This window comes from Gossypium raimondii, chromosome 5, assembly GCF_025698545.1.
Source record: "Gossypium raimondii isolate GPD5lz chromosome 5, ASM2569854v1, whole genome shotgun sequence".
NCBI classification, from domain to species: domain Eukaryota; kingdom Viridiplantae; phylum Streptophyta; class Magnoliopsida; order Malvales; family Malvaceae; genus Gossypium; species Gossypium raimondii.
Genome location: NC_068569.1, coordinates 1,521,969 through 1,548,627, shown reverse-complemented (window position 1 = coordinate 1,548,627; position 26,659 = coordinate 1,521,969). Strand labels below are relative to the sequence as shown.

General features: G+C 31.8%; 5 protein-coding genes across 13 annotated transcripts; 3 read left to right on the top strand and 2 right to left on the bottom strand.

The window, feature by feature from the left end:
* Positions 1-2,168: 2,168 nt before the first annotated feature.
* Positions 2,169-5,427, bottom strand: LOC105769349 (uncharacterized). 7 transcript variants are annotated; one of them, XM_052631213.1, is made up of 4 exons: positions 5,133-5,427; positions 4,352-4,499; positions 2,639-3,770; positions 2,169-2,522 (listed from the first exon to the last, which is right to left on the bottom strand). In XM_052631213.1, the coding sequence occupies exon 3, from the start codon at positions 3,703-3,705 to the stop codon at positions 2,695-2,697; it is 1,011 nt and encodes a 336-aa protein (XP_052487173.1). In that variant the 5' UTR covers positions 3,706-3,770; positions 4,352-4,499; positions 5,133-5,427; the 3' UTR covers positions 2,169-2,522; positions 2,639-2,694. The 7 variants fall into 7 exon arrangements, with proteins under 7 accessions (XP_052487173.1, XP_012445380.1, XP_012445376.1 ...); XM_012589926.2 differs by having other exon boundaries at positions 4,352-4,481; XM_012589922.2 differs by having other exon boundaries at positions 2,639-4,499.
* A 2,172-nt stretch (positions 5,428-7,599) lies between these two features.
* Positions 7,600-9,139, bottom strand: LOC105770646 (protein BUNDLE SHEATH DEFECTIVE 2, chloroplastic). 3 transcript variants are annotated; one of them, XR_008195919.1, is made up of 4 exons: positions 8,630-9,139; positions 8,407-8,555; positions 8,084-8,302; positions 7,600-7,991 (listed from the first exon to the last, which is right to left on the bottom strand). XR_008195919.1 is itself a non-coding variant. In XM_012591940.2 (4 exons), exons 1-3 carry the CDS (start codon positions 8,753-8,755, stop codon positions 8,260-8,262), a joined length of 318 nt encoding a protein of 105 aa, XP_012447394.1. In that variant the 5' UTR covers positions 8,756-9,139; the 3' UTR covers positions 7,600-8,115; positions 8,246-8,259. The 3 variants fall into 3 exon arrangements, 1 of the variants encoding a protein (XP_012447394.1); XR_008195920.1 differs by having other exon boundaries at positions 7,600-7,911; XM_012591940.2 differs by having other exon boundaries at positions 7,600-8,115; positions 8,246-8,302.
* Positions 9,140-10,029: 890 nt separating this feature from the next.
* LOC105766744 (probable polyol transporter 6) lies at positions 10,030-17,356 on the top strand. Its single transcript, XM_012586322.2, has 3 exons — positions 10,030-10,150; positions 10,223-11,551; positions 17,319-17,356. The coding sequence occupies exons 1-3, from the start codon at positions 10,030-10,032 to the stop codon at positions 17,354-17,356; spliced, it is 1,488 nt and encodes a 495-aa protein (XP_012441776.2).
* A 1,203-nt stretch (positions 17,357-18,559) lies between these two features.
* Positions 18,560-20,486, top strand: LOC105770614 (protein kinase PINOID 2). Its single transcript, XM_012591890.2, has 2 exons — positions 18,560-19,325; positions 19,451-20,486. The coding sequence occupies exons 1-2, from the start codon at positions 18,754-18,756 to the stop codon at positions 20,319-20,321; spliced, it is 1,443 nt and encodes a 480-aa protein (XP_012447344.1). The 5' UTR covers positions 18,560-18,753; the 3' UTR covers positions 20,322-20,486.
* A 4,403-nt stretch (positions 20,487-24,889) lies between these two features.
* On the top strand, positions 24,890-26,049 carry LOC105771158 (early nodulin-93). Its single transcript, XM_012592569.2, has 4 exons — positions 24,890-25,300; positions 25,439-25,500; positions 25,605-25,680; positions 25,775-26,049. The coding sequence occupies exons 1-4, from the start codon at positions 25,222-25,224 to the stop codon at positions 25,867-25,869; spliced, it is 312 nt and encodes a 103-aa protein (XP_012448023.1). The 5' UTR covers positions 24,890-25,221; the 3' UTR covers positions 25,870-26,049.
* Positions 26,050-26,659: the final 610 nt, after the last annotated feature.

The following is a 26,659-nucleotide window of genomic DNA, read 5'->3' as shown; positions in this document are numbered from 1 at the left end:
TAGTTAAATTGCAGAAATACCAAGATTTAGGGACTTTTTGGTAATTTTTTATTTTCCTCAATTTTCCACTCGACCTTGATATAAATTAATAATTTCATTCCATATATTAATTTAGACAATAAAACACTTCGTTTCATGCAATTTGGTCTTTTTGACATTTTTACAAAATTTCCCCTAAAGTTTTACTTTTATTCAATTTAGCCCTTGAGCCCAAAACATGAAAATTAACCATTTTAATAAAAAAAGCTAACCAAATGTTCATGATATTCAAAAAATCCCATTTATATAATAATTTCACAAAAACCCTTGTATTTTTAACCTTTTCACAATTTAATCCTAAAATCAATATTTAACAAAATCACTTTATAAAATCATCATACAACATAATCAAAGCTTTAAATCCATGTTATTCATAAAAAAAATCTAATATTTATCAATGGCAACTTCCAAAATTTTTAATAAAATCAAAAACTAAGGTAAGGTTTAGTTGGACCTAATTGTAACAATCTCAAAAATATAAAAATTACAAGAAACGGGTAAGATTTGAACTCACAAGAAGCAAAAATTGAACAACCAGCTTAAGCTCTCTTCTATGTCTGTTTTGAACCGAAAATTGAAAAAGAAATGTTTAGAAAACTATCCAAATCTAATTTGTTTTATTATAATTTCACAAAAAATACAATTTTGCCATTGAATGGCTTTATTTTATTATTTTTTCTCTTATGCTTCCTCATCCATTAAATTTAGGTACAATTATTACTTAGCTCCTTCTTTATTTATTAATTAAGCCATTTAATCACCTAATTATTATTTTTAACAAGTTTTACACCTTTTAATTTAGTCTTTTTCATTAATTGACTATCAAAACATTAAAGTTTTTCAACAAAACTTTAATACCATCTTAATGACACTCCATAAATATTTATAAAAATATTTAAGATTTGATTTATAGAAACGAGGTCCCGATACCTCAGTTTCTAAAACCACTTGATCTAATAAATCATTATAAAACACAAATTACTAATTCAAAAACCTTTTTAAAATCATATTTATGAACTTACTTGCCGGATTTGGTGGCCTCGAACCACTGTTTCCAACACCACTGAAAAATCGAGTTGTTACATATAGGATGTACTTTCAGCATCCCTATTGCGATCTCGACTGAAAATGCATCCTGCTGGATGCGTTTTTGTCAAATGGTCAAAAAGTCCAACGACTAATTTCCAATGTTTTTTTTAAATGGCTAATTTTTTCCCTAACAGCTATTTTATTTGCTATATAAACCTAACTCATTTTCGTGCTTTTGCATTCAAATCCTATTCTCTCAATTCTCTCAACTATTTGATTCTCAATTTTTCATTCAATTTCTCTCAATTTCTTGTTGTTTTAATTTAATATTTCATAATTTCTTTTATTTTCATTTATTTTTATAATGACAATATCGCTAATTCGTTTGGATGACAAAACACATTTCCAATACCAACTCGAATGGAGTGCTCAAGATAAGCGACCACATACTTTCATTTGGAATCGATGAGAATTTAGTTTTCCATACTTTTATATAAGCGTTTTAGTTTATAAACTTCATCCACGTAGCTCATGCAACTTTTAAATTTTTATTTTTGCTGACATAGGACTACTACATTAACTCCGTCAATGGCAATGTCAGTGACATAATGGTTAAAAATGGAAAACGTTGATGAAAGAACTTAACTAATACAATTTAAAAATTCAAGGACTTAATTCAATGCATTTTCTTAAAAGAACTTAATTGATTTTTTATATTAAATGATAAATCAAATATTTTAGATGTATTACAAAAATTATTATGGTCCAATAACAATTTACATTCGTTGCTGAGAAAAAAATCTATTCGTGAACTAATGAATGCGAAATGAAACTCCAATCAATGTCATGGAATTTAAAAGATGAAAGATAATGAAAATAATCCCAAAATGAGGATTTTAAAAAATAATCGCTTTTGTATAATTTTTCCCTCAGTCAAACATAAATACAATATCTTATATTTATTATGTTTTAAAATAACATGTTTATTTATTATATCATTATTAATAAATATTCCCTTGAAAATTTCATTATTAAGAAATACATCTCTTTGAGTTGGCATCTTATCCTTGGCTAGAATTGCACCCTCTAAACCTCTCTAATAACCACCACATCTCCGTTGAATTCATTTTAATTAGAACATAGTATCTTTAAACAAATGGCAGACCTGGCAGGAATAGAACATCATAACAGTTGTTCAACGAACCCAGAAACAAATGTCCCTCATAAAAAGTAAGCCTTCAAATTATTGCAGCCATAAAGACAGAATATAAAATTGCTGCCAATCAGAAAAAGGTATACTGCATGATTTCAAGTTCCCAGATACCTTAAAACTTGTTCACTCATTTGATAAAAACACCCAACAACTGGGGACCCCAACTTTGTTCCACGCTGTGCGCAACAGATACAAGAGACGCTCGAGCAATGGACTTTATATATTCCTCTTGTTGTCCAACCTAAATCACCAAAAATTGGAATCAGTTCGTTACTATATTATAATCTACTATAGCTATGCCAAGAAGGAACTAAAGCAAACAATTAAAAAATGTATACGAATTTGCATGACACTTACAATTGAAACTTTCACATGCAAACAAGAAACAGAGCACATTAAAGATACAATGACAGTCATGGTTGATTATCGGGAGATGTCCGTCGCCTTACACGGCGCCTCCAAGGAAATGATCCACTATCTGAAGACTCATTGTCCTCATCTCTGGTAGATCCGGGTTCCCCATCATAGCTTTCTCCCCACAGTCTTGTGGATCTCCTCCTAATACTCAGTTGAGCTCTCGCTCTTGAGGTGCCAGACCAACTGCTGCTCCTAGGACTAGACCCTGGTTGAAACACTCGAATAAGGAAAAAGACGGTCAGCCAACTACCATCATCAATTGGCAAAATGCTGTCATCAGCCCTCTCCTCCCCAAATGAAGATTGAAGTGTGCTGAGCAAGTCTCCAAGGTCTCTTTGACGCTCCAACCTCCTCCAGTTTCGTTGTCGCTCAGGATCAGCCTCAGATGGGCGGGCAGAAGGGTGCTCTAGTCTAGCATGTTTCCTTAGGTCTTTATAGGAACCAGTAAAATTACATGTTTCAGAGGAACAGCTTCTAGATTTGGCATTCATGAAATGACGAGCAGGCTCTACAACAAGCCAATCTTTTACCTCACCACGACATAGAGGGCATACTAGTTTTGGGAGCACCTGGTTTTCACATGAGACAATAGATGGGTTGGAGGGACCTTCCTCAGTCCTTTCTTCCCGCAACTCGGAGACAGTTGATTCTGAAGTTGCATTCACAACTGGTGATAGGTTTGTGGTTACAAGTTGAGCTCCTAGTTGAGGATTTTGTGGTGTTGTCGCGGAGGTATCTGAAAATGACTTGCGAAACTGATCAAAACAGTTAGAGTGGCGATAACTTGTATCACACATGTATGGACGGCAACCCTTCTCATGGGAAGAACATACGAGCAGAATTGCATTGTGAGGATGCTCCATGCAGACAGGGCACCTGGCATCTTCCCATTCCTTTAGATTTTCCTCAGTTTCAGAAGGGAATTTTGGTGAAGATTGGTGGCACGAAAAGGGAGATCTCCTACACCTATCAGAAGATAGGGAACGATCTCTTCTGACCTTCGGCATGTTGAACTCTCTAACGTGCCAAAACTAATGCTAAGTTACTGGACCTTTGAGAAGGCAGAAACTGACTGATTAAAATACAAAACATAACACCATCACTAGTTAATGCATTAAAGAGTATAAGATTCAGAAGAAAAAAGAACTGACACAAGGCTAACAAGTAAAAATAAATAAAGAAAATCCCAAGTAAAGATACAATGTATGAAAATGGAAAACCAAAGCTTCACAAACATGTCATAGATTTCAAGGGAAAAAATAAAAAAGAGAAGATATTGTACATTTAAAAATGAAATTTCACAATATCAGATAAGCGCTAGAAATAGCTTATAGATGTCACAGAAATAAGTAAATAAATCTGTCGGCCAATTAGTTGGCATTCAACAACTATATCGGGAGAAATGATGCTGCTAGTTATGATTGTAGCAGAGATGATTCTAGAACTGCATCATAGTAATAATAAGTCAGAACCGAAGTTAATCTTAAATATAATTCAATAACTCCCTAACCAAGGACAAATTCCCAAAATCCAAACGGACACTACCTTAGTTCAGTTGGTTTCAAAAAATTTTCCTCATGCTTTAAAGTTAAACAACTCAAAAAGTCAAAACAATCTAAAATCTAAATCACTTGAATTCAAAAGAAGACAAACCACCCATCAATTGCAACATCTTATTCCATAATCACCGGGCCTTATCAAATCCAGCAAATAGTACTCTTGTGCAATTGTAACTCCTTCGAAAATTTGATGCTGTTTTCCATCTGTTTGCTTCATTAGGGTCCTACAATTGTCTCAGGCACTATCATAAACAATTACTTCTTTTTGCACAAAAGCTTACTTCTTACAACCAACTAGAACAAGATAAAAAAAATCCTTAAGCAAAGCTAGTGCCAACATGAACCGAAAACGGCGAAACTATCCATTAGTAATCTTCCCACAAATCTTTATTTATTTATTTTCATCCAAAAGAGATTAACCCGACATGTAACCTTATCAATTATCCAGATTGAAACTCAACTATAAGAAACTGCGGCAAGTATCCCAAACAAAACTAGCACTTTACATAGCATCAAATTTGATTTCATGCGCAAAAAAAAATGTTAAATTCAAGCGGAGAGTGATATCGAAATACCAAAAAAAAAAAGGACACAATATCCGAAGCGATAATAATCTCAGGAATAAAATTTCTTTGAGCTCCAAAATTAAACAAATTAAATCGATTTCGAATAAAACAAAAACATTAAGTTCAAAACCCCCGACAAAGAAAGTCTTTCGCAATGAAATAAATACGTGAAAAGAAAAAAGAAATCGAATCGGGAACTTATAATAACCCGAAGAAAAATACTGGAATCGATCAGATCAGGGTAAACTCGAGCCCTTCGAAACCCGAATAGAAATGAAAAACAAGAGGTTTTTCGAATTAGATAATTACCAGCAACTTCAACTTCGAGGCGTCAATAGAAAAAAAAACGAACAGACTCCCGATTTGATTTGGAGGCTAAGATCCTTTAAACTGGATTCAATTTTTTTTCTTCTCTCTTTTAAATACTAACAGAATTTAAATTTGGTGATTAGGGATTTGAATAGTGAGAGAAGCCGAAAGAAAAAGAAAACTAAAGGAAGAGAGGGAGAGGCAGCTTTTTTTCTTACTTAGGGCTCTTTCGAGCTTCCTTTTTTGTTTGAGCTCCAAAATCCAAACAAAAAAGATTAGAAAAAAATTAAGTGTTTGAGAAAAAATAGGGGGCATCTTATATTTATATAAGGTGGAAGCTGACGTGGATAAGTTCGGTTCAATAAATTTTTGTTCTTCCGAAATTTGAAAAATCGGCGCCGTTTCGGGATTCGACGAGGACGGAGAATGACTAATTACCACGCGCGCGCTTGATCTTTTTTTATTTTTTTTAAACTTCCTTAGCGGAGGTTTTGTGAATACAGCTGTTCACTCGCTGGCGGCTGCGCTTACGATTAATATCATGCACAAAAATATTATTATTTTTCTACACGTAATAATTTAAATAAATTATTATACATTTGACTCAAGCTCTTTAGATTCATAAATTCTTTTTTTTAATTTTCAATCATTTCATAATTAAAAATATTTTTAATCATTTTATTGGATTTAAATATAAAAATATATAGGTAAATTACACGATCATCATTAAAATCTATTTGAAATTACGTTTCAATCACCTAACTTTGAAAACTTACATAATAATTACTAATGTTATCAAATTATTACATTTTAGTAATTCATTTATTAACTTTTGTTATTTTCTTAACGAAATAATGACGTGATACTCTAATTTTGACCTTTAAACTATAACCAAAATTATTTAAAAGGCTTCTTCAAAATCAATACATTTTAAAAGACTTCAATAAAAAATCATATAAAAATTCAAGAAAATAAAAAATGAATTTCTCATTAACTATTATCTTTTATCTCAGCAAATGTTTATCATACATCTTTTAAAATTTCAATCTCAATAAAAATCTAAATTAAGTTATAGTTTAGAGGTCAAAGGTTTGTTAATGGATGATTTAGTGCCACCATCAACAAAAAACTTCTCTTTTGGAAACTTTACATCACATTTCTCAACAACACTAACACAACTTTCAGGTTCTGTCGTCACCCATAATTCTGCCGTTTTCCATATGATTATTGGAGATGTGGAGGCAGAGGCTTCATCGGAGGTGGAGGTGCTGCTGTCGCAGAGGCTCCTGCCGTTGAGGAGAAAAAGGAAGAGAGAGGAGAGCGATGAAGATATGGGATTTTTTTTCTTCCATTATTGCAAGAAGGTAGAAATTGAAAAACAAGAATGAAGAAAAAGAACAATCAGAAGGTAGAAATTACTTGTAAAGATAAAAAGAAATCTCAAAAAATAAAGTTTGGGCTCCAGTGTTGCAAGAAGGTTGCAAATTTTTTAACAGTTGATTTTGTAATTATTTTTAAAATTTTACATATGGAGAAATATTATCAAGTGAATTGAGTGTGCTAAATCATATTATACTTTTATGAGTATAGGTAATTCTAGAGATTAATATTAAGATATATATAATTTCTAAATTTATATATATATTCATGATCTTTTACATACTTTCATATTTTATTTTATTTATATTTTTTCCTTTCAATTTTTTTTTATTTTGAAGTTTTTCAAAGGTATCAAAATGATACTTTAACTATAATTCAACCTTTCAAAAAATTTATAATTCAAGGGTCGATTTAGTTATTAACCCTTTGAATTAATATGTCACATCTTCTTAATAGAAGTTAATGGATCGATGATCAAAGTGTAACAAGTTTATAATATTAATGATTTTATATAACTTTTGAAAGTTGAATAACCTAAACACAATTTATAAATTAATTTACACAAATATACATTATATATTTTATTAACAATGATCACAGTCAAAGATTAAAAGAAAATAAAATTGAAATGAACTAGATTGAATTAGTTTCTTTCTTATAGTTTTAAGATAACGATAAATTTAATGCTTTATTGATTATGTCTTTTATGTTGATTTTATTTTTTATTACTTTAACCCTTAATCTTCAAAAATTAATCAAATTATTTTTTAATGAAAATTGATTGAATTATTAAAATTTTAACCTAAAATTTTAAAATAAAATTCAAATACATGTAAAATGGCATGTAAGTTACCACTTTAGTATTGGTAAAGTTTCAACAATTCAATTAACTTTTTCATCCAAACATTGAAAGTTAAGGGTAAAAAAAAGAAAATCAATTAGAATCATAATGACAAAATGAGAAATGTTAAGAGTTAAATTTATAATTATAGACTAACAAGTGTTGAGTACAATAGTAAGACATTGCATTCCAAGGAGAGATGGAGACGACATTGTAAGGAAAGATAATCACGAACTGCGCAGACTGTAAAACGAAAATGAAAAATACCAATATATATATATAGTTTCTTCCCAATCCAAGGAACATACTCATTTGAAGGAGCTATTGATCTAATTATAATTCATGTGATTAAGAAAGTGATCTAAAAGAGTTCAAAGGAAAAAAAATTGGATTTCCCAGTACCAACTCACTTTAATAGGATTTGCGAATTTAATTGTACTGTAAATCACATTAACTTGGCAACCATCTTGCAAACTGGGGTCATGACCCACAGCAGCTCGTAGAGCATGTAATCCTATTGTAGTTCAAAATCAGGTAGCAGTAGTTCATTTCATCGATCTTGTCAGAGACAATCGCAGAAAGCAAGCAGTTCATCAAAATTTTGAATGTCAGTCGACGATGAAATGAAATAACAAGACCTTGGAAAGATAACAGTCATCTAGTTTCAGTAACACAAGTTTCATGATGGCCAACATAAAGGAGACTGGATTTCTATAGAGATTTGAAGTACCTCATTGCATTGCGAGATGGCTTCTTGATTTTCTGATTGCCATGAAGACGGTGTAACATAGATTATAAAGCAGCAAGAATAAGGCTCTAATACATAGCAGAAAATTATTCACTTACAAAATGGAATTCAGAATTATAAAGCAATGACAATCGAAACTCTTACAAGTTAAGTAGTAGTCAACTATAACCTTTGCCAAGACAGTTTAAGCAGCGCTGCACCCTGTAATAATCCCATGAGAGAGAGAGAAACCATCAGAAACCAATAGAAAATCCTCTCTGAGAAGAAAACACAGTATTGAATGGATAAAAAGAAAGAAGGCTAACCTGTTACCATCACAAGTAGGGCAAACACAAGGGTTAATATGAATAGGATCATACAAAGGTGACCACTTTATTGTAGCATTTCCGTTGCACAGCTTGCATAAGTAAAATCCTTTCCCTTTACAAACCCCACAAGGCAAGGCAAATTTTCTCTACAAAACCCAGAGAGTAAGATTGAAATTAAGAAAACAAGAAAAAGAGAAGATGTTGGCAAATTGTCTTTTACCCGATTCCTTTCGGCTACAGAGCGAAATGCACCAATGGCAACGGTAGCTGCAAGATTGAGAGCCATAAATCCTCCAAAAACTATCGCAGCGCCTTTTCCCAATATACGAAATTGCTTTGGGATCATTTTTAAACCTTTCTAGTAATTTAATTTCTTAGAGGAATTTCTTCGAACACACTCGGTGCATAATATACCCAGACTTTTGCGCTACAAGACAGAGTTTTAGATGTCCACAGTCTGCAACAGAAACTGCAAGGAGTCGGGTTTTTTTTCAAAGAAAACGAGAAAAACGGTGGCGTGTCATCACTATATTAAAATAAACTAGTAATTTGAGGTTTTCTCCAAAAAATCAGACATAAGTAAAAACTCTAAAGAGTAAAGAAGAGCAGAGCAGAGTGGCAAAAGAAGTAAATAGGGAGAAATCTGGAACCCTTGCGGCTTCTTCAATGGAAGCAAAGGAATTTTGAAGAGCCTGAAAAGTGAATAACGTAGCGAGAGAGACATAGAGATTCTTACCAAGAACATGCTTCAGGCAACGGATTTTTTTATAATTATGCAAACATTCTCTTGCTTTTATTCTTTTAAAATGGACTTCTATGCACAAGTCCACATCATTGATTAGCTTTAGATTAATTAATATTTTAGTAACAGCCCAACACTAGTTGCTGGCCCAAAAGTCTTTTTACTATCTGAAATATTTGATTATATTTTCTCTTATTTAAAATACTTTATATAAAAAAATAAAAAAATGGTGATTTGGCAAAATAATAATAATTAAAATAATGGTAATAATTTCTTTGTTACATTGTTAGGGTTCACTCAATTATTTAATATATTAAAAAATTATAATGATAATTTATTAAACTAGTTTTAGCTTAGTATTTACGTTATTGTCAATGTAAAAGAATGTGTTAAATTGTATTTATTCTTATATTTCAAATTTTAAATCAAAATTCCCTACTATAACCATTGCCATCATTTCTCTTTATTTTCATTATTTTAATTTATAATATTGTATATATAAACAAGTGTTACTATATTAAATTTGTTGGTTAAAATTTAAAATTACACTGACAAATCCCATCATATAATTTTCCTAGAATTGAACTGCAACAACATTAATATAGAAGGAGAGATAATATATAAAAGAGATTCTCCGTGAAGCAAAAGAAGAGGAGTAAAAGTAGGAGATGCAGAAGGATTTTGTTAAGTTGTTTGGATAGCATTAACATCAATCCAACATATCCATAAACGGTGGTGACACCATGATAATATCGCCTTATACATTAATTAATCCAAGAACACTTTTCATTTGCAGAGTCATGCCTAATATTATTATTGATCATCTCCAAGTTTTTTAAAAGAACATTTGAAAGAAACCAGTCATTGGGTTTTCGGATATGGATTCTTTGGAAAACAGTTCGTCCCATGATGTCCCTCATCCAAGAAAACCCGTTCTTAACAAATATGCCTTTGCGGCTGCTCTACTGGCTTCTGCAACTTCAATTCTACTCGGCTATGGTGAGTGTTTCTTTAATTATATATATATATTGTCATCTTTATCTGATATGAATGGTAATATTTTGTTTTTAGATATTGGTGTGATGAGTGGTGCGATCATTTTCATCAAAGAAAACATTCACATTTCAACTATTGAAGTAGAGATATTGGTTGGTTCTTTGAATGTGTGTTCATTATTTGGTTCACTCCTAGCTGGGAAAACATCTGATTTGATCGGTCGACGTTTGACTATAGTATTAGCAGCATCAACATTTCTCGTTGGTGCAGTTCTAATGGGATTTGCACCATCTTATCCTTTCTTAATGACTGGCAGAGTGATTGCCGGTGTCGGAGTCGGTTACTCCCTTATGATCGCCCCAGTTTACACCACCGAGCTTTCACCAGCAACAAGCCGAGGGTTTCTCGCATCATTACCTGAACTTTTCATTACTTTAGGTATCCTATTCGGTTACCTATCCAACTACTTTTTAGCTGGTCTCCCCAATCGTATAAATTGGAGAATAATGGTGGGGATAGCAGGAGCACCAGCCGCGGCTATTGGTTTAGGTGTTTTAGCGATGCCTGAGTCTCCTAGGTGGCTCGTGATGAAAGGCCGGTACGGTGAAGCTAAAAAGATCATTCAAAAAATATCACACACCATGGAAGAAGCTGAGTCAAGGTTTCAAGAAATAAAAATGGCTGCTTCGAGATTGGATAGTGAAAACTCGAGCCAATTCAGTGGTAAAGGTTTTTGGAAAGAGTTATTATTAACCCCATCTCCTTCACTTCGTAGGATTCTTATAGCAGCTGTTGGGATCAACTTCTTCATGCAAGCTTCAGGCAATGATGCTGTTGTTTATTACAGTCCCCAAGTGTTCAAAGCTGCTGGAATCCACAACAAACGACACCTTTTCGGCATTACAGTAATCATGGGGCTCAGCAAGACATTCTTTGTTCTGGTTTCTGCTCTTTTCTTGGACCGGTTCGGTAGGCGACCTCTTCTTTTATTAGGCACACTAGGGATGGTTTTTTCATTGGTGGGGTTAGGCTTGGGGTCCAAATTTCTAGCAGAAAATAACAGTAAACCTACATGGGCTATTGTATTAAGTATAATCGCAGTTTGTGCTTTCCTTTCATTCTTTTCCATAGGGATTGGCCCTATCACATGGGTGTATTCATCTGAAATTTTCCCGATGAAATATCGAGCACAAGGCACCAGCGTTGCGATATCAGTAAACAGGCTGGTGAGTGGTGGTGTTGCAATGAGTTTCTTAACCATTGCAAACAAGATTACATTTGCTAGAGTTTTTTTTATACTAGCAGGGATTATGACAATGGCCACCATTTTCTTCTACTTTTTATTGCCTGAAACAAAAGGTAAAACCCTTGAAGAGATTGAGGGTCTTTTTGAAGATAGACCTAGTGATGTTGAAAATTAGTTCTTCGCTTTCACCCTTTGTACTGAAAAACAAATCATATGAGTAGATTGATTCTGGTGTTTTTATTTTTTTCCATTCTATTCAAAACCAAAACAACAAACAGTTGATTGAAACTGTCAAAGCCCAGACCCAGTCCATTTCTGGGCCATTTGTATTTCTCTTTTTTCCTTTTCCTTTTTAACATTACAAGTAATGACCCTAAAGATTTATTGGGTATCATAAACTGAAAAGCAGTCCATTTGGAATGGAAGTTTCTTTCAAATTGCAAGTTTATTTTGTTTTCACAGATGCATTTAATCTTTGAAACTTGCTATTTTGAGGGGGGGAAAATAAGGTTAAACCGTGATCAAGCTTCGTACTACTCTTTTTAAAGAGACTTGCATGCATGGTTAGCTTTATAAAATAACATTATATGAACCTTTGCTTTGTTACTGTTCTTTCATGGTGACTTGACGAACAATCTTGATTTCTCTATCATTTTCTCAATGTCCCCAACCAACTAGACAATCTGTGTTGGCTGATGAAGTTTAGTTGGAGGAGAAAACAAATTAAATATATATTACATACCTTGACTAAGTTAAATGAATAACCTGCTTCAAGGCATTTCATCATTACAAACAGATTATTACAATTGTATATCATAATATTTCTCTTCATTTATTAAAAAAACAACTGTTATTTAATCCTATTTCAGTATTTCACTTCTGTGATCTTGTATACCCTATTTAAATTTGTTCTTAAAAATTAATATACCATCTTTGCCATAATCTTTGAATGTGGGACCAATTAAAATATGATATGTGTGCAAATTCAAACCAACATATCATAAAAAACAAAACAAATGTCTTGTTTGGACCCCCAAGGGTTGGAGCTGCCCATGATATATGTCTCAACAAAATCTCCATTTTAATAAGAATATATATAAAAGATCAAAAACAATATTGCCTCAGTGTATGCATCCATATCTGTTTTGAATTTGGTCTCATATTTTTTTCCTTTTCCACTGAAATTGATGCTGTGATTGTTTGTTAAATCACCCGTTGCATTGACAAAACATTGTGTTGTGGAGTTGTCAGGCTGGCCATCTTTTGCTCAGTTTATTTTACACATTATTAAAGTTAGGGTAGTAGAAAGTTTGCTCTGTTCTTGTCTTTTTCAGTAAAAAATTTCAGTTTTGATTGTTACCAATTCTACTACTTGCCTGCAATATTTTGTTGCAATTAAATCAATCACCAGTTTCTTGGTACTTGCAGTAGGATCCTAAGCTCTATTTTAGGTGAATCTGGCGGTAGACAAGCAATGTTAATAAATATAGTTACCAGGAAATTCACATGTAGAAAAGAATGTATTTATGATCATTAAAACGCCCCATGTTACTCCAAATTTTTAATTTTTTAAATATATTTTACATGGAGTTGCATCTTCTAAGACAAATTTGACATAATTGGTGTGATAAAGTAATTGTGCATCGATATTAAATATCAGAGTTTATAAAAATCAATTTGAAACTTGTTAATGCTGGGAATCAATCAGAAAGAGATGAGAAAATAATGGAAAGAACAAAAGAAATTGTGAAAAGCTTAAGGGAGAAGAGATCTCCCTACACCGTGTGTTGGGGTATATATCGAGGAGGTTTTCCTGTCTGATAGTGTCATGTCACTGATATACGAATGGTGAATTACTTATGTGGCCAGTCAAGTGACAGGTCTCTTATATGTCAGGAGGAATCAAGAGTAGTATAATATAGACATTTATTTTGTTGAGGTAGTATGATGTTGTTATGCCTTAATAGTCCGCATGGACAATCTGCAACACGTACCTTATAGGGAGTGGTGTGGAGTATGCGAGTGAGATTAACTGGATGAATGCCTCTGAAGGTATGAGGCTGAGGGCTATCCATTGGTGCTCGTTGAGTTATTTCTGGCGCTGCTACACGTCCAAGCTGGGGTAGGAGTACAACAAGATTATAGTGTTTTTTTTAAAGAAACTATTATTAGTCTTTTACGATTTACAGAGCTGGTGGAACATGGTCATCATGTTTACATATCATTTTAAGATTTAAATCATTCATCATTGGGGTTGGAGGAAAATAATTGAAGAAGGACCAATTTCTTTTAGCTAATTATTATCATTGACAATCGATCAAAAACAAAAAATAAAATGAAATTATTTTTATTGACAAAAACAAAAAAGAAGACAAAGAAAAATGGAAGGAAATCCATCATGACAAAAAAGAGCCACTGAAAGGTAAAAAAAAATGAGAGACCTCAAAGATTTACCAAATGATTGCTTCATTTTGTTTAACTGTCATTTACTAACAGAGTTAATTACTGGTAAAATTAATCCACAGTAATAACTAAATAAGCTGAACTCATCATGACATTAGAAAAAACAGTAAAGGAAACATATATTATATAAAATGTTATTAGAAATTTGACATTGTTTTTAATGTGATTTTTATTGTTTGTAGCTAAAGAAAAAATCTAAATAGAAAAAGGATGGTTGGGGGAGAAGAATGTATGGGGCAAGTTATGGAGCTTTCAATCATCCTATACATTTGTCACTCTGCAATGCTGCAAGTTTTGCTGGGTCTGCTGCCTGAAATTGCAACCAAAAGTTTAAATGATAAGATTTTTCAGACAAAAGTGAAGCTCCCAAAGGAAGCGGATGAAAGAAAAGGGTTAATATAACTTTTAGTCCTTAATTTGGCAATCAAATTCATTTTGACATGCTTGACAATTAAGTCCATTTTAATTTTTGAACTTGAATTCCATTAAAATTTAATTTTTAAATATATATATTTAGATGACAGTGTGCGGATACCAAGCTTAATAACTAAAAGTTATATTAACCCAAAATATATATAGTATTACAAAGTTTGTGCTCCCTAATTATAATGAAAATTCCAAGAAAATTTTTCTAAATGGGATTAAGATTTATAGTAGAAATTAGATTACATTTTATCCCTTTACTTAAAAATGGACAAATTAATCTTATTGTACAAATTTGATTGAAAATTAAAATAAAAAAAACAGATTTTAAATTCCAATCAAAATTTTCAAAATAAGATTGATGATTAAATTGGTTAAGTCATCAGCTCGTCAATTTAATCGATTTGTCCGGTTTAATTAAATAAATCATTAAAAAGAAAATATTTAAAAAAAAAGCAGTCTAAATCAACCAAATTTTTTAACTTAATTTAATCAATATATACCAATTCTTAAATCAACTTATTCAATACCTATTTTCAACTCAATATCTCGATGAACCGGTCCAGTTGAATTAAAGTAACAATAGGAATATGGTAATTTAGAAGCCACAAAGATTGATGATAGTGGGAAAGGGGATGTGACAAGAAGTCCCAAACCAGAAGTGATTGGGTGAGTTTACAGTGTCTGATTAAAGCTTTGAAAGTGGGGAACATCAGAAATACATTTACTTTTTCTAATTTTCATTTCATGAATCCAGATCTGCTGACATTTTTGTATTTAGAATCTCATTCTTCCCCCACCTTTTTTTTTCTTTCTGTATATTTTCTAATTAATTGTTGTTATTCAATTTATCAACATTATTATGTTCATCTCCAGGTTAAGATTCTGAATGTTAATTCTATTAAATTAAAATCTATATATTTTATAGTAATAATTTCGCCTAAGCCTTTGTAAAATATTTATAGTAATAATATTTGTCTTCAAATTCTACGTAGCTCGTCAATTAATGTTTAAATTAGAATTATTAAAATCAAGTCAAAGTTCTGTGAACCGAAAGTCAATGCAAGTTCATGAATACAAACCATGTCGCAAATATAATATTTGGTCAAATGAAATCTTCCAAACTACTAATTCTTTTAATTTAATCAGATCAATAGTCTAGTTGACCAAACTACTAATTCTTATTTTCATGGATTCACTACTAAATTAATAATACTTAAAAATTCTAAAAATAATAAAACAAATTTATTTAAATCGATTTTATTTGTTCAACTCTAAATTTTATTTTACAAATTTTAAGCAACTTTTAATTAAATCACTTCAATTTTTTGTTCGAATTGTTGTACTCATCATTCTCGGTCTAATCGGTCGACTAACTAATTCAATATTGTTCTAGTAACATTGGCCACATCATCAAATTTGACTAAAATCCAATTCAAAGGCAAAAAATTATATTATCCCTAAAATATAAGTACTAAATAAAATGATTTTGTTTGTTAAAAGTAAAAACTGATTTTTAAAAAAATATTTATTTCTTACTTTTAATCTTATTAATATAATATTTTATATTGTGTTGAATAGTTTTGAGTAAAAGGTAAATATGACAATTTGAATATCTCATTTTTTTAATGATAATTTGTTTCGATTTTTTAATAAAGTAAGATCAACTTGATATTTTCTACATTAATTAGGGATGACAAAACCCGAACCGCTCAATGGATTTAGATTTGGAGTGGGTTTTTTTGTTTGAAAAGTGGATGCATGCGGAGCAAGATGAATTTTTTCTTTTGGATAGCGGGTATAGAGCGGTTATGGTAATTGCTTGCCTCACCCCAACCCGCTCCACTATATAAAATATAATGTAAAATTATATACATGAACTTTAATTTGGTGCAATTATACACATGAAACTCTAATTGTGGTTTAAATGTATACTTGAAACTTTAATTTTGATTTAATCTTACACATTTAAAAAAATAAATACATCAATTTATTTTTATATTAGATAAATATAATTATTTATGTATGCAAATATAAACATAAAATGATATACATTAATAATTGTGTTAATAATTTACAAGATTTGGATCAAATCAAAATTTCATGTATAAAATTATACAAAATTAAAATTTATGTATACAATTACACATTAAACCATAATTCTGGTACAAAATTGAGATTTTTCAAAACCAATAAGATCGACACGTGTAAAGTGATAGGCATGGACCCTAATATACAGGTCCCCTCTTATATGATCGCCATCACATGCATAACAAGAATATCATAAAAAGATATTAATTCACTTCTTGGTAGTAATAACAAAATTCAAAGATGTCCTAAAAGAGAAAAATAATAACAAAATTCAATATAAATATTTTTTAAAAACTATTTTTCATAGCATAGTTTAAAAATAAAAATAATTAATTTTCAACTAACCCATTATTATTAGCTATTAATTATTTTCAAATTTTCTTCTTATCGAAAATATCACACAAAAATAACCTTTTTCTAAATAATTAGTAAAAGACAAGATAAGATTTTTTTTTTTAAAACAAAAAGGCGAAAATGAATTTGGGGCACGGGTTCTTCGTGCACTTACCATCCTTTTTCCACGGTTTTCACCTAACATCTTTAAATTACCAAAAGCTCCGTTACTTTATTATTTACGTATTCTTTTTTTCTTTCTTCGTTGAACTTTTCATGGTTAAGAGGTTAACTACCATTCAAAGGGAGGGAAGAGGCAAATTTCATGTTTGACCCTTCAAAACGATACTTTTTTTCCTACGGTAAACCTGTCGTTTCGGTGGAATTCTGTCAATAATTGTGCTTATAAATAAATACCTGTTAATAATATTTTAGGTAAATTACATCTAAGCTCATTAAACTATTTATAAATTTACGGTTTGACCATTTAACTTCAAAATGTAATAAAATAATTATTGAACTATTCGAAAGTTTTCATTTAAATCACTGAATCATCTGATAGCTTTTATTTAAGTCATTGAGTTATTAAGTTATTTTTTAATTTAGACCAGTGAGTTCTAAGTGACAATTCGACGATTCTTACTGTGGATTAGTACCTATCGATGAATAGAAAAATATACTTTAAATCCAAGTTAATTTGACGGTTAGTGTCAAAAATCGAAAAAGAAAGTTTTTTAGATTTTGGTTCACAAATTCGCGACGTTCACAGTTGTTCCATGATTAAAAAAAAAGAATTGTAGAAGAGAAGGGGAATGGGAGCTTTTGATTGGTGCAGTCAGTGTGAAAAAAGAGTCATATAACAACGATTTTAATAGCTTGGTGACTTGAGTGTAAATTTTCGAATAATTTAGTGACTATTTTGTAATTTTTTAAAGTTAAATAATCAAAATGTTTAGTGATATTGGATGTAGTTGGGCCTAATTTTTATCATTAAAATTTTTTACTAAAAATGATATATGTTTGTATAAATATTAAATTAACAAAAAAGCAATATTAATTAGTCATAATTAAAATTTCATTTAGATGAATTGGGTATTAAGAAGTTTGGTTGCTGGAAAAAGTAGCATAAAAATGGGTGCATATAAGCTTTATAGCAGAAAAAGAAGCAACGCTTTTGACCGACTCTCGCGAATTCTGATGGCTTAAATTAATGATATTTTTTATAATGGTAATCAGATATGACGCAGAAATTCCTTATTTTGTTTTATGAAAAAAACATATTATTAGGAAAGGTGAAGCAAACAAAATATTTTATAATTTATTGAAAAACCAGTTACCCAATAAATAATAATTTTCATAAATGATTCAAATATTAATTATTGTAAGATATGAGAAATTTTCAATGGATACAAAAGTTGGAGGTACAGCACTTGTTTTTGGTAATATATAAATTTAGAGGTGATGAACTTTAGATGAAAACAAAGAGTAGTGGTTGTGTCAGCGGAGTAAGCATGCTCATCACACTAAAATTAAAAAGCTCCTTTTCTTTACCTTGTTTCATTTTAAGTCCTAAATTGGCCAAGTTTCTTTTTATAGGTAAATTATATTAATTTGTGTAAACATGAATGGCACTTGATCCAGCACTTTCGCTCCACTGTCGAGACCTAAGCTTAATTTTGGATATATACTCTTAGGCTTATAAATTATACTTCCTTTTTGCTTCTTCCATTTTAATCTAACAAAGGGACAATGGCACTATTGTAATAAATGGTAAAACTAGTGTCGTTTAGTCGACCACATAAAACTTATACTCACTTTAAATAATAGTTATTAATCTTACAAGCCTCAATTAGAGGAAAAAGCAAGGCTTTGTAACTTTCTTCGATCAAGGCATTACAAATTTCATGGCACAGTGTTTTTGTATATAAAAAGCCTGAGAAAGCAGCAAAAGAGAAAACCCTTACAAAAAAACATTATAAGCTTCTCATATATATATATAGATATAGATATCTCATTACTATCATCACTGTTACATGCTACAACAACAACAATGGCAGCGGCCATAATAACCAGAGATGAATCCGACTACGACAGCAGCTCCTCATCGATCACCGTACCTGACTCCAGCCGTAGCTGGATGAGCAATCTTAGCTTCGGTAGTCGCCGGAGCTCGGTTTCTCTTTGTTCCGTTGAAACTTCTCTCTACACCTCTCATAAGCCGCACAAGGCGAACCAGGCAGCTTGGGAAGCCATGAAGCGACTCAAGAGAGCCAAAGGCAAAGTCGGGCTCGACCATTTTCGGCTTTTGCGTAGGCTGGGAAGCGGTGACATAGGGAATGTTTACCTTTGCCAGATAAGGAACCCCGTGGTTGGTTTGCCCCAGTGTTTTTACGCCATGAAAGTGGTGGATAGAGAAGCGCTGGCTATAAGGAAGAAGTTGCAGAGAGCTGACATGGAGAAAGAGATCCTGGGTATGCTTGATCATCCATTTGTACCCACTTTGTATGCTGAGTTCGAGGCTTCTCATTACTCTTGCTTGGTCATGGAGTATTGCCCTGGTGGAGACCTGTATGTTGCCAGGCAACGCCAACCCGGAAAGCGTTTCAATATTTCATCTGCTAAGTAAGCTTATGATCTTATTATTAATTTAATGATCATTAATTCCATGTTATGTTTATTTATTCAAGTAATGGTTCACCGACTTAAGGTCTATAATTAATTATATAATCTATTGTAACACAATGCAGGTTTTACGCTGCTGAGATACTTTTAGCACTAGAGTATCTGCACATGATGGGCATTGTTTACAGGGACTTGAAACCAGAGAATGTTTTGGTTAGAGAAGATGGGCATATTATGCTTTCGGATTTCGATCTTTCCTTCAAATGTGATGTCGTTCCCAAGCTGTTAAGGCGTAGTAAGCCCAACTTGGAAGACAATGAAGATGACGATAACTTTTGCTTGACACCTTCATGTGCTTCCCCCATGCAACCGGTGCTGTCTTGTTTCTCATCTTCCAACAGGAAAAAGAAAGGTTCTAGGGTCACAACAATTACAGAACAAGCTGATAGTAGCGCCGCCGCCCAAGAAGTTGGTCCTGAATTGGTGGCTGAACCACTCAATGCTAAGTCCAAGTCCTTCGTTGGTACCCACGAATACTTAGCCCCAGAAGTGATATCAGGGCAAGGCCATGGCAGCGCTGTAGATTGGTGGACACTTGGGGTGTTTTTGTATGAAATGCTGTACGGGAGGACGCCTTTCAAAGGCGAAAACAATGAGAAAACACTGATTAACATCCTTAAACAGCCATTAAGCTTCCCGAGAATCAGTGTTAAAAGCGGCAAAGAGTTTGAAGATATGGTCAAAGTTCAAGATCTCATCAGCAAGCTTCTAGTGAAGAATCCAAAGAAGAGAATTGGAAGCATGAAAGGATCTGTCGAAATCAAAAGGCATGAATTCTTCAAAGGGGTGAATTGGGCTCTCATTAGATCAGTACGGCCACCTGAAGTCCCCAGTGATCTTTACAAGGTTAGGAGTAGCAGAGTTCATATTCCGAAGCTAAGCAAACAAGAAAGAGATGCCCCATATCAAATCCCTCGTCATTTTGACTATTTCTAACTCTAAAAATGTAAATTAAAATCATGTATTACACCAAAACAAAGAGCTGTTTTACTTGCTAATGAGAGAGTTTTCTTTTCTTTTCTTTTCAAAAAAAAAGAAGATATTGTAAGCTTCTAATTGTTTCTATGGTTTGAATTAATTTTAACATTTAATTTATTTTTATGTATTTTTCCATTAATATATCTAGAGCTTACGTGTAAAAGGAAGGGATCCCATAATTGTCCCAATGTGATTCCATGAGAAATCTATGAACTTCATGTGGTGACAATTATGATGACTACTTGTCAATGATGGTAAAAATAATATTTTTAAATGAAGAATTTTAACAACTGAGGCTTTCCTTTGCAACTTTTTTTCTCTATCAATTCCACCACTTTTCTTTGCTTTTTTTTTTTTTTTACATAAAATGAGCACTTTCATAGTCACGCATTCACATGTCCTTTCACGGATCAAAGGTAAGAAAAACTATAATAAAAAGGACAAATTATCAATCATGTTTTCCTGCCCCAAACAAAAGCAATAATAACAGTGAATTTTTTTAAACAAATTCATTGGAGCAATGAATCTCCCCTTCCATCATTTATCCATTCAAAGTTAAATTGTGTTATTTTAATATGGTTAAAATTACACTGATAATTATTTAATTATTAACATTTTTCACTTAATTATAAAATTATTAAAAATTACTCAACTATTAATAATTTTTTTGTCACTCAATTATATTAGACTTTTGGATGTTTTCATTTTATGTTAAATAGTTGATAACAAAAAAAAATAGTTGAGTGACTATTAACGTAATTTATCGTTTTAATAAAATGAACTTTTAACATAATATTATTTAATCCATTGATACAATGATGATTTAATAAGAAATGGGAGGAGAGGAAGTTTGCAAAGTCGAAAATATTGGTGAGAAACATAGAAAAAGAAATAAATAGATTAAATATCATGTGGACCACTTTCATGATTATTAGAATGTGGTTGGATAATACCACCATAATCAAGAAATATAAAAGTAAATAAAATAATGTATTTTAATTTAACTCATTTATATACTAATCAAACTTTAACCACATCGAGAAGAGTGATAATTTGACTCCCTTTTTATATATAATAAAATTTAGATGCAATTCATGATTTTAAACCCTATTTGTAAATTTCGAGGTAGAATAGAACATTAGGTAATAAGAATTTATGATACTGCAAACCTGCCTAAAGTACTACTAGAAGGATGGATTCAAGTTGTTCACTGTTTTTCAGTATATTTTTATACAATTCGTGGGTTCATTAAGGATAAGTCAAATTTTAATGAAATGGGTCAGAACTTTGTAGAGGAATATATGTGTGTGTGTGAGTCAACAGGTTAATAATAAGGTAGGACTTTGGTTTCAACATTGAATAGATACAGACAGGCAAAGCCAAATTGGTGAGACCCATTTGATATGGAATATTGGGACTGGGGTTGAGGGGGACCGGTGAGGCGTCAGCTTGCAGAAGCACGCGAGTGAGCTTTCCTCTTTTAACTTCAACTTCAACTTCAACATCAACCCCCACTTGATGCTTTCTGTGTGTTTGTTGCATGGCGAAAGTGACATCGTTATCTCTAATCTAGCATTCCAATTTTCTCATATATTCATGCTCACCTTTAACAAAACTGGAAATTAAACCGACACTAACAGAAAATCAAAACAATTGATACAGATAAGTAGAGAATCTATTAATAAAAGGGAATCTTTCTAACTAGTGTAATAGTAAGATATATTGTATTTTTAAGGAGATATTGTAGGCTTAAACTTTAGAAACAGAACTATTGAGAAGAACATCCACATGTAACAGGTTGCACATCAAAGCGCACAAAATCACCAAAGAGGTCAGTGGATTAAGATTTTATAGAGTTTAACTCCTTAGAACTTTCAAATTTAATGGTCCAATGAAACTTTCAAGTAATTTAGAGTTACCTAAGAATTTATAATCACCATGAATTGTACTCAGAGTTGCAATCATTCGATGTTAGTGTTAATCGAAAGTATTTACTGGAATACTTGTTGCACATACTCTTTGGCAGCTTGTTGTGCTTGCTTGCTTTGTGAAGGCATTGATGTCTTGGTGAAATTTTGTGAGATTTTTATTTTTCGAGTTGAGTTATTTAGATAAATTTGAAGTAAAAAATCAGTTTAAAATCATGTAATTTGTTGAATTAATGTTTCAATCCTAATATAAACAATAAAATAGACATGGAAAAATTAGGAAAAAAAGAGAGAGAATATTCCTATAAACAGAGTTGTGCTTTTGTTTGCTTTCCTTAATTTATGACTAAACATTGCTTTACTCATACTTTTAAGAAAATAAGAATTGCTTGCTTAATTGCCCCCTTTTTCTCGTGCTAATATGCAAAAGGCCAAAAAAGTTTGAATAATCTTCTTTGTTAAGAACTTTTTCATCGACAAGTCGAGAAATTTTGTTTTTTCTTTGGACTAGTTAAAAGGAAAACCTCGACTTCATAAAGCTTTAATCTTTATCTTTTTCTTTTTGTCTTGGCCTTAAATCATGCCAACTTCATTTTTTCAGACACACTGTTAAACTTACAAATTCATGATACTCCAAAAGCCCAAACAAAATATGGGCCTAGGCTTAAACATATGTATTAGGCTTCCAAGGTTGGGCTATAGATTGGGCCTTTTCCACTCTTTTTACTTGAAGCTAAAAATCTAGGAAATTTATAAGTACATGTACATATATTTTTTATGAAAAAAATTATTAAGTAAAATATTGGTTAATAAATTTATATATCTTAATCATGGGTTAAAGCACTATCGATACATTAGGCCTTATTTAATGAAAAATTAAATTAATATTGAAATTTAATTTTTTAGTAATTTTATTATTTGAATAGATTTGATAAACCATAATAAAAATTATATATATAAAAAATGTTATTTTCTTCCTTTTTAGCCAAATATACCTGCATTCTAACCCTTTATGAAAGTTCTATTTTAATGCTCAAATCATAAAATTGATAAGTAATTTAAAAGAAAAGCAATTATGATTGTGAAATTATAATGAATTCAATGCATGTGGTGAATGAAAACCCCAGCAGTGGCCACCCACTCAACCCTAAAACTATGAACTACAACACCAACCCCCCCATCCAACGTTTTGCATGTTGCTTCTTTGTCTTACCATTTACCTGTGTGTATTGGAGCTGATGTCTGTCGGTCTCATAGGCAGAGAGTGAGCAGCAATCCCAATCCCATGTGTTTTCCAGGACACGTGGTCCGATCTCATGGGCACTCCAGCCCAACTCAAGATATGAAAATATATAAATTTAAAATCTAAAAAACTATAGATGATCTAAGATACACCTTTGCTCTAAGGTTAGGTGGGGTACCCATGGTATTGTGGAAAGCATTGGGCTACTGCAATCAAACATTATGAGTAAAAAGGAAAAAGGAGTTTGAAAAAAGTTGTATGGGTTTCTGCGTATTGTATGTGAAATCACCAACCACCATTTGATAATGTGCGCAGGTCACCAATTTTCAATGCCCACTGTTTTATAATGGTTTCTTCCTTCTAATTGCCCTTTGCATTCCATCTTTATTATGCAAAGTAAAACCAACTAAATGCTCTTTAAGAAAATCTGAATATGTTCAAAGTCTGCCACGTGGCTTATTTACATATTTCCATTTAAATGATAGATTCCGTCAGGTAAGTTTTTCAAACAATATTAATATCTGATATAATTCAACGCATATAACTATTTATAATTCAATCTTTAAATAGGGATATACATTTTCCTGCACTATTAACAATTAATTGAGTTAAAATTCAGTCAATTATTATAATAAATTTGCTAAATGAATTTAACTTAGAATTTTGACCATCTAATAATATATATTTTAGAATGTATAAATAACTATATTGAGTATTTATGAACAAGTCCTTCAATTATTTTTTATTCTTGTGGCTCGTTGTAAGTTATCAAATATGATACATAAATAAACATTAAATTAACTTTTATTACTATTTTAACTCTAAAATTAATCTATTTTTAATAAAATCCTACATCTGTTTAGATCATAAATCTTAATCAAACCCTTTTCCTAAAATCATAAACCATACCATTCTAAATTCTAAGTCGCCTTACCACAAATCTTAATTTTAGTTGAACAAAAATTGCTATTATTATTTATTCAATTTATTATTAAACAAAATTGATTTAATGATGTTTGAAAAAACATGAAGTGGTAGATTTCCATTAAATGCCTAACTCTTATTAAATTCATTTATAATTATATTTAAATTTAAAATAATGAGTCGACTTAATTTTAATTTAGCTATCATCCGTAATTTGAAAAATATAAACTTGAGTGGGATTACGTGAATACTTGGAGTTTGATGGATGACAAGTAATTTAGGGTATGTATTAAAAAAACTGGAAAACCACCTTCCAATTCTATTTTGTGACGTGGTCTATTTTCCCCACAAGATTTAGTTTTATTATTATTTAGATTCCTCCTTACATAATATAGGGAACAGTAGGAGAGTAAAGTAAACAGGACCGAACTGACAATATCTGTAATCCAAGTGAAAACAAGCGTCTCTGACCGCTGGAATTGAAGCGAAACCATCAAACTCTCCACCCCCAACACCTGAGGCACAGACCCTTTTGTATCTAAGCCACTCCCAACACCTGAGGCACAGTCCCTTTTGTATCTAAGCCACTCCCATACCCCATTTTATACTGTAATTTCCCCCTTATAAATACCCATCCACTTCTCACGTTCTCTTCATCAAACCCTTCACAATCACATGTATACACTTCCTTAATTTCCTCTTAAACTAGTTTCATTATCATTTCCATTTTGTTTCCTCTGATTATCATCATATTTCATTCATAATGGCTAAAAATGTTGCTCAATCTGCTACCTTGGCTTCCCTTGACCAAAAGCTGGCCATGGCTAAACGCTGTTCTCATGGTAAGTTTCTCTTTTCCTTTCAGCTTTCTTCAAAATTTTTAAAGGGTTAGTGATAATAATAGCTTTAGGTTTAATTTGATTTAAATGAAATATATTAATACTAAAGTATAAACACTGTTTCTTATTTTGCATCATCAGAGGGTGTGGTTGCTGGAGCTAAGGCCGCCGTTGTTGCTACCATTGCCACCGCAATTCCAACTGTAAGTATGCGAAAGACAATATCCCATATTAGATCATTTTTTTCTTTTCTTAGTGATGATTAATTGGTAACATTTCTATCCCTTGTCTTGACATGAATATGCAGCTAGCTAGTGTAAGGATGTTGCCTTGGGCAAGAGCTAATCTTAATCACACTGCACAAGCTCTCATCATCTCCACTGGTTTTCATCAATCATCCTTTTACCATCAGCTCGAGATCTTGTTTTTTAGTAATAATAAAATCCTTTTGTTAATGAAGTTTCTATTCCATTGCAGCGGCCGGAGCTGCTTATTTTATAGTTGCAGACAAGACCGTTTTGGCTACGGCACGGAAGAACTCCTTCAAGCAGGCTCCTAACAAGGAAGCATGAATTTGAGTTGGCTGATTTAAACTCGGCATGAACGCCATGATTATTACCATTCAGTTGGCTATAAAAGACTGGGTGGGGAGAGTTGTATTTGTATCCGTAGAAGCTATTAGCTTCAGCTGCTATGTAATATCCATCCTATCTGTATATATATAAATAAAAGATGGTTTCTATTTACAAGTATGGACTAAGAAAATTCACTTCCATCCATCCAGTTTTCACCAGTAGTCCTTTGCATGAAGGCATACCATCCTTGAAATCAACTCATTTAATAAAAGTTGGCTGGTTTGCTTAAATAGCACAAGGTTTTAAGCTTAGATTGGCCTAATGAACTTTAATTGCTTTCTCCAAATCATATGCTCCCCAATTTCATCTTGGATTTCGGATCATTAAAATATCATGCCATTTTATCCATGTGAAGCTTTAAAATAACATAAAAACAAAACGAGTCATCTATATTAAAAACTACAGCAAAATATTAAATCAAGAACCCAATATAAAAGTAACAATTAATATAAGAAAATCCACCCAAAAGTACCAGATAAAGCGTAATCAAGTTGTATACCGGTTTTAGGTAGAGCTACGGCAAGGCTATTTGCTGCACCTCTTTGATAATACCCTCTTCACATTACTCTTATTTGATATTATTGATTTACAAGTGAGTTTTAACATTAATTGAGAGAATATATTACATTCTTTATATCAAGTAATTATATTTAATCAAAATCCTAAACATTTTAAACCAACCTCTAAGTATCTCTACCTTAATTATTGTTAGACCATTCATAGAGTC

Coding starts and splice junctions, on each gene's coding strand:
- LOC105770614 (XM_012591890.2), top strand. CDS start 18,754: ATGGCAGCGGCCATAATAACCAGAGATGAATCCGACTACGACAGCAGC. Junction 19,326..19,450: donor TTCAATATTTCATCTGCTAA/GTAAGCTTATGA, acceptor AACACAATGCAG/GTTTTACGCTGCTGAGATAC.
- LOC105769349 (XM_012589922.2), bottom strand. CDS start 3,705: ATGCCGAAGGTCAGAAGAGATCGTTCCCTATCTTCTGATAGGTGTAGG.
- LOC105766744 (XM_012586322.2), top strand. CDS start 10,030: ATGGATTCTTTGGAAAACAGTTCGTCCCATGATGTCCCTCATCCAAGA. Junction 10,151..10,222: donor TTCAATTCTACTCGGCTATG/GTGAGTGTTTCT, acceptor TTTTGTTTTTAG/ATATTGGTGTGATGAGTGGT. Junction 11,552..17,318: donor TCTTTTTGAAGATAGACCTA/GTGATGTTGAAA, acceptor TAGACCAGTGAG/TTCTAAGTGACAATTCGACG.
- LOC105771158 (XM_012592569.2), top strand. CDS start 25,222: ATGGCTAAAAATGTTGCTCAATCTGCTACCTTGGCTTCCCTTGACCAA. Junction 25,301..25,438: donor GGCTAAACGCTGTTCTCATG/GTAAGTTTCTCT, acceptor TTGCATCATCAG/AGGGTGTGGTTGCTGGAGCT. Junction 25,501..25,604: donor TTGCCACCGCAATTCCAACT/GTAAGTATGCGA, acceptor ATGAATATGCAG/CTAGCTAGTGTAAGGATGTT.
- LOC105770646 (XM_012591940.2), bottom strand. CDS start 8,755: ATGATCCCAAAGCAATTTCGTATATTGGGAAAAGGCGCTGCGATAGTT. Junction 8,556..8,629: donor CTGTAGCCGAAAGGAATCGG/GTAAAAGACAAT, acceptor TGGGTTTTGTAG/AGAAAATTTGCCTTGCCTTG. Junction 8,303..8,406: donor CCTACTTGTGATGGTAACAG/GTTAGCCTTCTT, acceptor GGATTATTACAG/GGTGCAGCGCTGCTTAAACT.